The sequence below is a fragment of the Neolamprologus brichardi genome, chromosome 15 (assembly GCF_056152115.1).
Source record: "Neolamprologus brichardi isolate AB-2024 chromosome 15, ASM5615211v1, whole genome shotgun sequence".
Lineage (NCBI taxonomy): Eukaryota > Metazoa > Chordata > Actinopteri > Cichliformes > Cichlidae > Neolamprologus > Neolamprologus brichardi.
The window spans coordinates 17,028,828-17,041,837 of NC_142118.1; the positions used below are offsets into that span (position 1 = coordinate 17,028,828).

General features: G+C 41.4%; 1 protein-coding gene across 2 annotated transcripts in view; it reads left to right on the forward strand.

Annotated features, from left to right (window-relative positions):
• jag2b (jagged canonical Notch ligand 2b) overlaps positions 1-13,010 on the forward strand; it is a 43,628-nt gene that overhangs the window by 4,710 nt on the left and 25,908 nt on the right. For both annotated transcript variants that reach the window (XM_087852012.1, XM_087852013.1), the window contains exon 3: positions 12,343-12,397. In XM_087852012.1, coding sequence (XP_087708138.1) covers positions 12,343-12,397 — 55 coding nt within the window. The remainder of the gene's footprint in view (positions 1-12,342; positions 12,398-13,010) is intronic.

Here is a 13,010-nt window from a genome sequence, read left to right on the forward strand (position 1 = left end):
TTAAACATACACTTAATTAGTCTTACACTTTCTTATGAAAGCGGAAATTTGAATTCTAGGATCTTGGCTATGCAAGTCTGTGCGTAATTTAGATCGATGGTTATGTTGCTGCTAAAGACACTAAGTTTCAATTAAACCGTTCACCTAAGCTAAATCTGAAAGTGAACATTTAATCTCGGTCTTGTGTAGAGCACTCAGGCTGTAACAAAAAAAGGTCATCATGTATTCCTGGAGACGATTGTCTCCACAGAAATAATGGCTCTATACATCATAGCTTCTTGTTTCATCTGTTCTTCTATCATCACACCAGTATGATTCAGCTGCTAATGGCTGATTTTTATCCATCTTTGGAATTCTCCCAGTGATTCTCTATCTTGTTGTTCTCTTGACAGCATGCCAGTAAAAAGACTGATTAGTGATGCCACCTCTGAGCTCAGCCTCCACTTTCTTCTTCTCTCTCTCTTTCTTCAGTCCTAAATTTACTGCCTATACTCTCGTGGCTTTAAATCTTTTTGTTAGACCGACATTCATATTGTAATTAGGATGTCACCAGAACCAATACTTAGAACTTTTGATTCAGATATTCTGACAACACGATGAAACTTGTGTTTTTCTTTATTACCGTGGGTACCGTGTGCAGCATATCTGCCACTACAGTTCTTCTGGAACTGAAGGGGGCAGCATATGTCTACAAGTGTTCCAGTCTGTCCTTACATACTGAAGAAGAAAGATGTCCATAAGCACGCAAAAAAAACAGCACATGGAAGATTGCGACTAGTACAACTGCTGTGATGTGTCCACCCTAACTTGCGGATAGGAAAGGCAGTAAAACCAATATCCAAGTGATACTGTCCAGCTTTGTAGACAAAGGGAGGAAATCCTTTAAATTTAGTGAAGGAACTATCAAGATCTGTCCAAAGAATTCGAGGGGGAATGAGTTTCAATGCAACATCTCTTCTTAAAATATTATTTTTCTTAGGAAATATTGCTATTTTGTTTGAGATAGCTGGCATTGCAGCTGAAAAATCAACTGTGTTCCCAATGCTAACGTTCAATCTCGTAATGTTAGTAGGCAACGCAGGAGCCATCCTAGCATTTCAGTCTGTGTCCTGTCAATAAAATATAATAATCTTCGGAGGGACTCTGCGTAGAGCTGCTGCTGCTCCACATCAAAATGACCCAGCTGAGGTGGTTCAGGCGTTTGACCAGGATGAGCGCCTCCTGCATGGGGTGTTCTAAGCCTGTCCTACCAGAATAAGGCCTCGGGGTAGACCCAGGACACGCTTGCATCTTTCGGCTGGCCTGGGAACACCACTTCCATGTTCACTTGAATAGGCTGGAGGACGAGGGACGGGGAGGTCTCAGCTTCTCTGCTTAGGCTGCTGCCTCTGCAAGCCAGCTTCAGAAAAAGGATTGATGGATAAAAATCTGTTTCCCATAGAAATCAATCAGTCTTGATATTTTTTTTATTTTTATTTTTTGTTTATAATCGCAGCCATCGCCATCTGGTGGCCTTCAAATAGAATGCAGGTTTTTCCACATAGAATTCAGAATGCACCGAATTGGTTTCATTTGTCCAAACTGGAAACGAAATCTACCACATCTTTGTTAGACATTGCTTTGTGTTTGGCTACTATCACCCATCTTGTCTGTAAATTACTGAACATTATGGTGATGGAGCTGCTCTGATTGGAGGTTCTTGACTTGGGTCCCAGTTGATTATGTGCGGACTGGGCCAAAGGGGAAAAAAGGAACAGACTCAATGATGGTTAAATCAGGGTTAGGCTAGTCATTTCCCTGCGTTTCCATTATTTAGGGCAGACTAGGTTAATCACTGATTTTCTTAATCTTGGCCTTAGAAAGATTAAAAATAAGCCTATTTGCTCATTAAAATAAAAACAGCGTTCATGTTTAATAAAGCCCATGGACCTTATGCAATGTAGATTCACATGCTCCAGCTCGCAGATGAGCTGACCAAGTTCGTGCCTTGTTTGGCCACTCTTATTGAGTTTCCTTTTTGTTGGCTCATGCTGCGTGCGCACTTCTGGAGAGCAAGTGAAAGAGAGAGCCACGTCTTTCTTCCATTTAAACACTAATGAAATTGCCGGTGGAATTTCTTTTCCTATCTTTCTCTCATCCTCCCTGCCCTCAAGTGACATCAGCCGGATCCGTTTGATGTGATCCTGCCTGTAACTCTATCCGCTCCAGGCTTTGACATGTATCAAGCCTCCATCCTCACTCTGCTAGTAAATGGATGTAGGGAGGTAGTTTAAACTCTACTGGGATCTACACCAGGCATCAGTGTCTTTAAAATGCTTAAACTACATGTTTCTTAAAATAGTTTGTTTCCTAGAATAAAGAGTTTTTAAACACTCTGACCCATCTATGATAAAGGGATAGTGAGTGTGCTACAGGTTGGTTTATTTGTTCTTCCGCTCACGCACTCCCTTAATGTGTAGTTGGTCTCATGCGGCTGATTATTTCAACTGTGAGCAGATTTGATTCACAATTAAATGACATCTTAATTTAGCCGTACCTGCTAAATTTTATTTTACATAACTCTTTTCTGGAGCAAACATAAATTATTGGAATTCCTGTTTCATGCTTCTGTTGAGAATAAAAGTACAAAAACTTGACTGACTCCTAGAAGATGGTCAAGGACACAGTTGCCAACTCAATCATTGTGCTCGTATCAAGTTATGAATTATACATCCTAGGATAAAGATGCACATTCTAGGATACTAGGTAGTAATTGTGTAATTTAAAGTATGCTGTGCACACATTTGACAGGTGTGAAGTACTTGCAAGATGAACGGAAAAAGGAAGTGAAGTGGTTGGATACTGCATCTAGCAATATATATGCATATCCAACACCACATATCACCTATAACATGCGATCTATTTGCTCCTGACCCGTTACGAGAGTAAAACTCCGTAGCAGACGAAACCTTCTAACACAGAACTCTTTTTTTTATTTTATGTCTTATAAACGTCAGTAAACTTGAGCTTGAGCAGTAGAAAATGTTCTTGAGTATCATTGCATTTCTCAGACAAGCGGACAAGGATTCTTATTGATGCATCTGAATATGAGAATGAAGCAGAGCATTTCAGTGCTTTGGTGATGCAGTTTGGCTCATGTAATGTAGGTCTTTCCTCCTTCCTCCCCTCTCTGGCTGAGGCGGCAGCTATATTTTTTTTTTCAATGCGCATGCACACACGCAGAGAGAGAGGCTAATGCAGGCTGCCATGGTTAACCACACCTGATACGGAGCGTGTCAGAGCTGTTGCTAGGAGACGGCTGCATAGGCCTCTAGTAAACAATTATCTTTCCTCTGTGTGGCTCCCTCCCCCATCCATCCTCCTCTGGTCCCAGGGCTGGTCTGTGGAAAGCTACTCACACGAGTCTCACCTGTGATTCAGCGTTGTTCTGTATTGATTATACAATTAGCCACTCGCACTGAACTCCCAAAGTGACATAATGGGACGTAAGAGAGCCTTTCTTTTTTTAAGATGTGGTAGCCTACAGTTTTATTACTTTTATCTTTGCATGTTCCTGTAAGCTTTACTGCAGAATGAGATTTTTTTGTTCCTGAAATGATTGTCCATATTCTTCCAATTTTATTTTAAAAAAGCCTGTAAATTATTAAACAAAGAGGTAAACAGATTAAATTTCTCAGGCAGTAGCTCCACACTTTGGGTTCTGACTTAGCGGACTGACGTAAACAACACTCCAAATGCTCTATGCTACTGAGTGAGGGGGGCTTCAGTGAACTGTGATGAACTGACAGTTGGTTTACTCCTAGATTATCATGAAAGCCTCACTAACAACTGGATCATTTCAGTCTTTACAGCTCTCATCTTTTACAGTTAAGTGCGATTACAGATTCAATCTTTGGACATTTATTGCAGTTTCACGCTCTTTGACTCGTGTGTCTCAAATGGGAATCAAACCTCTCCTAATGAGCTCGTAAATACAATGTTCATGTTCTTCTCTGTGTGCTTGTCAAAAAAAAGAGGCGTGAGAAGAAAATGATCACTTCGGCCTCTTTTACTGGTCGCTAAGGCTACGTTCACACTGCAGGCGAAAGCGCATCAAATCCGATTTTTTTTTTCTTTTCTTTTTTTTTTTGTTTTGTTTTTGATCCTATGCTACCCATATCCAATCATGGTGTGACAGTGTGAACGGCACAAATCCGATATTTTCAAATCCAATCTGGGTCACTTATGTATGTGGTACTGAATCCGATACATATCCGATGTTTTAGAAAGCGACTGCTGTATGAACGGTCAAGTCGCATTAAATCCGTCTTTTACGTCACTGACACAAGACAGACGCCAACTATCAGCGCCGGAGAAGCGCCCAATAAGACACCGCAAACGCTTCCTGGCCATCCGGTGAAACTGTTGGGAAGACAATGTTGGAGAAACGTTAACATTTTATTTGTACTGTATAATCTGCAGATTCTGACAGAAATCTGCAACTATCCTTTGAAGCACCGCTCCTCTCTAAAACAGCAATAAGGATAATTATTAGGTTATTTACATTATTATGTAAATAACAAAAGCAAAAATTGGGAAACGTGAAGTCCGAAGTCTTTATATTAACGGCCATCAGTCAAACAATATTGTTTGCTCTGGGTCTAAACAGAGCGCGTTGTGTGTGACATCTTCTTTTGCGCATGCGGGCCGCTTTGAGCGTTCACACTATAGCGCGTTTGCTGTCGCATTTTATTTGTAGTGTGAACGAGCAGACAAAAAAAAATCGGATTTGATCAAAAAATCGGAATTGAGCATTAAGACCTGCAGTGTGAACGTAGCTTAAGTCTTGGTGAGTGAAAGTAATGCTTCTGTTTTATTGTAAAAACAGTCATCATAATTAACTAATTAATTGGCTTTGGATATTGATCTTTAAAAATAAGTCGACTAAAAATAAACCGTAAACGCCAAGTTTGTTTTTAAAAGGAACAAAATCTCTAGAATCACAGCTGTTTTCATCAACACTGGTAAAAATGTTGCAGATGGGTATTTTAAGATGTGACACATCCTGTTTCCACACTGTATGAAAATAAGCTCATTATTTTTCTTTGGCGTAAACCATATTTTAACCAAACCACTGCACTGTGAATGCAAATGGGCTTTAAGTTGCCATTGAGCCATTTCCCGTAGAGTCATGAGAACACCTTATGCAAACATAACCAGAGGCAAATTGACGCACAAAATTTCAAATTGCATCTGCGTGGTCCAACATGCAGACTCTTGTCATTTTCAGTGGTAAAGGTTTCAGTTCAGATTTCATTGATGTAAGCAGAAGAGGGAAAATGATAAATGAATAAAACGGCGAGATTTAGCACAGTGAATCTGTTCTACAGTGTACCTACTGTAATTTTATAACATCCGCTGTGTACTTAATGCCTTCCTTAGCTCGACTACATCCATAATGTATCGAAGTTTACTATCTAAATGTTTTTTTGTTTTGTTTTTTTTAACAGTTTATCAGTGTATGTAAGGTTGGTAACTGAAGGATTTTTGTTTTTAAAAAATCCTGTCTAGAAGGGGACTGCATGTGCTCTTTTGTTGTGATCTCACAGGTACTGAGGGTGTATTCATGAACGCGTTTAAGGCGCTGGTCTGAGTACTCTCTCGTGGATCTGAGCTCATGGGACAGATGGAGAAAACTCCACTGTTTACGTCTGCAGAGTCTCTGCTCAAAATGAAACTGATGTGTTTTCAGATTTACTGTAAATGCACAGTGCACCTGCTCCACCCTAGTGTGTGTGTGGATTTTTTTTTTTATTCTGCTAAAGATCAATGATATATTTGGTATTTTTCACATTTAAAACACTGCAGCAAAAGCACTGTCTGGTATATCGTCAGTCCATTTGGTAGCCAGTGTTCATATTAACAGAGGAAGAAGTGCAATTGGTCTAAATGAAGTAAAAAGGGGGGGGGGGGGGTGACACCTTGATTAAGGTGTTGTACTTGATCTACAGATGTAGGCTCAAAGTTACACCTGAAAGGACTCATAAGCACTGCTGTATGACATCAACTGAACTCCTTCATCACAGGTGATGGTCTTACTTTTTTTTTTTTTTTTTTTTATGGTGGAAACCCTTTAAATCATATCACAATTTCTTCTCCAGTATTTTCACCACATACTTTAAAAGTCATTATGTCTCTTATTGTAAAAACATTGCTTAAGTAGGTGGCACAGTGAACTGCTTGTCAACGAATGCTGCGCATGTTATTTGTATAACTCTGTTGTACAGTAAGTTGTGTGTCTGCACATGTGTGTATTTCCATGGTCACTCTGCATTGAAGCGTGTTGTTGTGGCCCACCACATCCCCTGCCTCTTGTTAAATGAATGGTGTGCAGGTGCGAGAGGCTCCTTGTGGGGGTAATTAAAGCATGTCATTACATGGGCAGTTAAATTGTCACTGTTCTGTTGAACTTGTTTGAAATGATAATGGGGCTATGCTGGAGGCGGTCCTGTGTTGCACTCCAGTCAGGAGCCCTGTTGCTTTGGATCAGGAATTAGCCTGTTAATGTTTCTGAAGCACGCTTATTTCTCTAGTACCTCTTAGACCTCTGAAGGCAAATTAACTCCAGAGGAAGTAATTTGCAAATATCCAAGACGCTGCAGTAATGGAGATTTAACCTGTTTGAACTCTGACTTGTTTGTCTCACTTGGCACGCATCGGGATGAACTCATGACATGTGGCATTTCTGTCAGTAGTTTTGTGACTGTCAGCCTTGTCAGTGAATTATTTTCAGCTAACTTGCAGCATTTATACATGTTCTTTACTCGGGCGTGACAAACTGCCTTTGTAGCGTCACCCCTCTCATCCCCACCACATCTTAGCTTTTAGCTTATTTTAATTGTAACTCTAAACTAGCACACGGCGACGCCGAGCTCGTTAGCCTTTGTATACACATGTGCATGTGTCAGTGTTTGTTTTGCGTGTAACACAGTCTTGGATTATGCTGGTTAATTAGCACCAGGAGGGGAGGGGTTTGTTGTATTGGAAGTGCATGGGTAATGACCCTGTTGGCATAGTAGCAGCATGCTCAATGGGCCGTGTGTGTGTGTGCACAGCCGGTATATGCCAGCCAGCCAAATGCCTTGCCTTCAGTACGAGATCTCTTGGCACACGACTCTGGCAGGCGTGCAGAACTCATAGCCCTCCACCTCTCTACCCGGAGAGATGCGACTGTCTGTAATCTGCTTCCTCAACTACACCTGTGGTTGCAATGGTGAAAATAAATGATGCCTAACTTGACTGCTAGAGGACATTAAAAAATAAACCAAACATAATCCTGTGATTTATTTGCCAGCTTCTCCTCCTTTAAAGATGTTAAAATCACAGGATTATGTCATAAATATTTGATAGGTTGATGACATTAATCATATATTTGTGTGCTCTGAATTCTAATTGTCTTTATGACTGAAAATTAATTTCCTAGTTTTCCTAGTTTTTCATACCTGGAATCCTGGAATGGCCACCGTGCTGTTCCAACACTGATGTCAAGAAGGGTCAAAAACCATCCAACCTTTCTGCCTGCCAACATATGCAAGGACTTTGCCACTGGAGGTCTTTGATCCTTGCCTCTGAACAGATTGAGGAGCTAGTCTGAGAGATTTACATTTGAAGTCCACTCTACTGGCAGAAGTGATGGGAAGGTCACAATTTTATTTTATTTTTCAAATGTTTTACCCTAAAATAGCTGTACTAATAGCTAAAATCCTATACCCGAGCATGCTTTCCTTCCCTTGGAAACTTCTCTGCTTTGGGGTTGCTTGATTACTGATCCTGATTCATTAGGAAATGGCAATACCAGATTAATTCTGTTATTTCTCACCTTACCTGGTACTAAATATTAAGGGTGACATAGCATGTCATATCTCTCATTAATCCAGATTTTTAGCAGTTCTTCCAGAGATCCTGTGTCACATGCTCTTGTGTCCAGTCCAGGAAGGACTTCTAGTGCGGTGCCTTTACACTAGAATAGTGTAAACTCGGCCCTATTAACATCAAAAGCTGGGATTGACATCGCAGATTAATGAAGATTACATGTGGCGATTACTGGCCATGGAATGAATTGTGATGACCTTTTGTCCCATCAGAAGGCAATAAATCAGGAGACATCAGTTAAACTCTCTGTAGACGAGCTTGGAGGTGGCCATATAGGCTACTTTCAGCAGACATGCGAAACAAAAATAGCTCTAGGACACAGACGGGGCTTTTTTTGTTTTTGTTTGTTTGTGTTTCCTTTTAAATTGCGAGTGCTAATCTGAGACCTTTTTTATAGTAACTATGTGAAAGTTGTTCTCAAAGCTCGGTTGATATCCCAACTTTCCCCAGGGGACAGAAATTAGTCAATCAAAGCTGTGATCTACAAAGCAGACGCACCCCTCCAACGATACGGAATTGTTGGCAGACGGGGATGTTGCATGGGATTACACACCAGCCCTGGATCTCACATTCTCAGTATTCTTCGAATGCAAACCCGCACGTCGCCCCCACATACAGAGGGCTGACCCCTCTTTTGAAAAAGAAGCGTGCAGATCCCATGCTTAGTGACCCCAACCTGCCCCGGCTTCCACTTCCCACTGCCACCTCTCTCTGTTCCCCGTCCCTTTTATTATTTCAACAGCCACCTTCCACTCACCCATCCACCCATCGTCTGGCGTGGGAACCTACACCTGTAGCTCTCCCCAGACATCACTAGTGGTACATCCTTTGCTTTTATCAGCATTGTGGTCTACTGTGGAGAGTTAAAATAACTACCTGGAATAGATAATGATTTTTTTTTTCCTTAAATGTCAGTGCATCATTACCTCAAAGTCACTGAGTGCATCCAACAAACATCCTTTGTTTCTCACCATTGCTCCCCCTTCTTGACTTGAAAGCTAGGATTTCTCCAAGTAAATCCTCTAATCCATTAGGAAGGGTTTTGGAGATTTGACTGCAGATACTTTGTAGTCTCAAATGATGTATTTCACGCTGTCAGACATGGCTGATGTGTTTTGAGTTGAAAAAAGGGCAGGTTAATGATGTTAGGATACTTTCTGAGTCTGATTATATGATTAGGACTTGCACAGGAGCCACTGGCGGCTTGTTTTGACTTCAGCAATTCAACTGTGCTGCTCAGGCTCAGTAGCACACATGCTGACACTAATTGTCCCCGTGCTGACTGTGTCTCTTCATGGACAATGGTTTTGATTGGAATGGGGGTGAGTTACGGTGTTGGGACAAGGGTCTTTGTTCAGTTGCCTTCACCCCCTTCCCTCCCCCACTCCTCCCCTTTATCCCTCTGCCCATCCATCTATCTTGTTCCAACCATTTGGGCAGCTGTCACTTAATCCAGCTAATCACAGACGGGGACGGTCTGTGGGAAACCAGACTAGTCCATGGCTTTGCTCATCCCCAGCGTGCGCTGATTCGGGACTGTTTACTCAAACGTTTACTACATGTAGACATGTAAGGAAGCCTGGACTTAAAGTAAACCCTAAAAGGTGCAAGTCACCGTATGACCACCCCTTCTTTGTTTAATCTTTGAATGTGCGTCACGACGAGGTTCGTCTCTCTGCGTAGTCTCACGAAACAGACAGGCTTCATTCTAAGATCTCCTGTTCCAAATGCATGTATTGCCACTTATAGTTCCTCTTTATATCCTCTGGCATATGCACCCACCCATCCAAATGCTCTGAGTGGGTCGGCCAGCCCACCCTTTTGTTGTTGGGGGAGGGTGGGTGTTTAGAAAGGTCAGAAGCCGTCTACGTGTCGTGGGATGATGCACGTTCATGTATAATAATCCACGTTTGAGCCTGCATCTGTTGTGTGTCTGCGGTCGGATGGGTTGCCAAAGCTTCCGGCAACAGAAGCACGAGTCTGCCGATGCCCTGATCCCCTGATTTCTCTTAACTCCTAACTATAGCTTTCCATCTCTTCACGCCAGCCGCCTTTTCTCTTCTAATGTTGTCTTGCCTGGATACGCACAATCTCATACACCTGCACTCCCAATCCTTATTAACCCAAGCCCTCCCGCTCACACCTATCCTGTCATCTTCCATCCCGTTCTCTTTTCACCAATGATCTTCCACAATAACACTCCCCTCCCCTTCCTCCCGCTGCCACCCACAGCCAGACAAGCCTCTTTAATCCCACAGCCCAGCAGCAACTAGCCTACCAGCTTGTTGGTCCCCCAGAACAACAACGTAGGCAGACGTACACATGTTTTACAGTGACCCTCCCTGATTTCTCCTCCTCATTTCATTCAACTTTAAGTAGCTCAAATACTACTACTATCTTTTTTTTTTTTTTTTTTCTTCTTCTTCCATCCACACTGAGATTAATGCCCCGTCATTGACATTACACTAGAGATCACAGCAGTCACACTGGCTACTACAACTGTCACTGGCGGTGACGTAACGAGTGCTATTTAGGTCAGCTAGTTGCCTAGCAGTGTGCCCTGCAGCACACCAGCTAGATTACTGTGATACTGGTTAGTTTGGTTATTTTGTGTGCTGGTGTTTACTCAAGCAGCATCAGCTGTGCAGAATGCTCAAGTTTTTGCTGCATCGTTGCTTAAAACGCAAACGGTCGTCTGGTTTCCATTAAGTGTGAATAAAACAATTTCAGTCCATAAACTGACTTGCACTAGAGTGGGCAGTCTCATCTGTCCATTGGTCAAGGTGAGTTAAGCAACCAGAGGAGCTTTTACGTTAATGAAACGCCATCAATAGATCATCAATCGTATCTTTGCTCGTCTTTATTATTAATTGCACAATAATTTCAGCAGAGGGTAAAACCCATGTAGTGCTGTCGTACTGGTTAACTGTAAAGCATAACTTGGACAGAAACAAGATAATCCCCTTAGCTGCTGCTTTCTTTCACTGTCTGACAACCAAGGATAAAGCCAATTCATCTCACACAGCTTATACTGGCAAAGTGACCGTACATTTTTGCAGATTTTTCTTTTTTTTTTTTTAAATTTCTTTTTTGATAAAAGGCAAACTTAAACTGGAAACTGAAGCAGGAAAGATTGGCTTTGGTTTTTTGGTTTATTCAGACAAACAATAAATCTATGGCTCTTTACCTGATTTGATCTCCATGATGGCACCAACCTTGGGTGCCAGAATCTTTGTATAATGGCTGCTAAACTTCATTAAAACAAAATCAACATGAGTGCCTATAGATTCATTCTGTTCCACTGGATTGAGCCAAAGAAAAATTAGACATCACTTTTGCACATTAGACTGAAATGTGTACATGTGATCATAGCCCCTGCCTGACATGTACTATATCTTGTAGTTGTATTCCTGAATGGCTCTTATCTCGTTTTGATGTGTTTGGACCGCTCTGTAAGGGTACAAAAACTCTTTTAAACCAGCTATAATCCCAATACCCAATGCGATGCATTATCTTCCTGTCATGTACTTTTCACATCGAAGTCCTGTTCCCTGTCTTGGCTCTTTTCCACAGTTGTACTTGTTGTCTTACACTGTCAATGAAACCCAATGATTCAGCAGTAACTTCAGCATACCTTTGGATAATGGGGCCGAGGTCCATATGAGACGCTGTAGTAGCAGTAAAATTGATTTTTGTATCCGTGCGTGCTGATGTTTGAGAGCAGCACAACTGAGGCTAAAATGATCATCTCCATGGTTCGGTCTGTTTTTAGGAAACGACTGTCGTTATTAATGCGTACTGCTGTGATTTTTAGGAACAAAATGACAAAGGCTGTTTAATGTTCCCTCCTCTCCCCCCCCCCCCCCCCCCCTAGTTACAAAAAACAAAAACTGATTGGAGAATATTTCATTGTCCTCAATTCCTCTTTGTCTTTAGATTTAATGTCAACAAGGTTACCTTCAAGACGAGTAAAATAAATTGAAATTCTGTCTTGCATTGCTCACTGGGTTTCGTGCTACAACAGCCATGTCACAATTGGACTGGTCACAGTAATCACTGAATAAAGTGGAACTTTTCATTGTACAGCAGGCATTACAGTGTGGCCTGTCATTAATAGTCCCAAACATTTGTGCGTGCATTGGAATATAAGGTGTACTCTGATAGACTCTGTTTGCATCTTCATTTACTGGAAATGCATTGATTTCTGTTTCATTACTGAAGAGTGTGATTGTAGAAGGAAAAAGAGCTGCAAAAATGCAGCTTATGGACACAACTATTACATGTGCATGATCCCGAAGACTCCTGTTGTTCACATTATACCAGTCAATGGCCAACACTTGGAAAGCTCATTTAGGCCCACCTGCACAAAACTGAAATAGTGAGTCATAAATACCATGTGACTAATGTCTTTGTTTTTGCTTTTTCCTTCAGCGGACATACACGTTGATTGTAGAGGCCTGGGACTGGGACAACAAGACACGAGAAAGTAAGTTTAAACCTCACCTTCATCATACTGCTTTGGATTTCACTATGTAGAGTTTGTCAGTAAGAAGTGTTCAGTACAAATCTTGACTGGCGCTGGATTTCTTTGAGTTTAGTATCGACATCCGTACTTGAGTTTCTAATTTGATTTGATTGCAATCCAGTGTGTGTAGTAAGGTTTTTTTTTAATGTATTTTTTTCATTATTTATTTATTTATTTTAATACCGTAATGAGAGCATCTTACAGTTAAAAACACATGACGCTACATTACGTTTAATCATTTCCACTAAAATGTGCCAAAGATCTTTCCAGCATATCCTCCAAATTTCTTAAATACTTTGTGACACATAGTTTATTGATAGCTTAATGGCAGAGGTCACGAATTACAGGACAAGACTCCTTATAAAGAATACAAGCCTTGGTTTTCCTTGGCTATGTTGGCTGTGGCAGTCAGTTTTGACCAGCTGTATCCTGTTTTCCTTTGTTATGTCCGCTGGGTGGACTCCTGTAGAGCCTCTTTTTTTCCCCCATCTGAGCAGTAGCCCAGTCTAGGAGGAAGAGGACACATTGAGGCATATAATGTCTGCATGTCTAGATGTAACTTTGATCTGTGAGG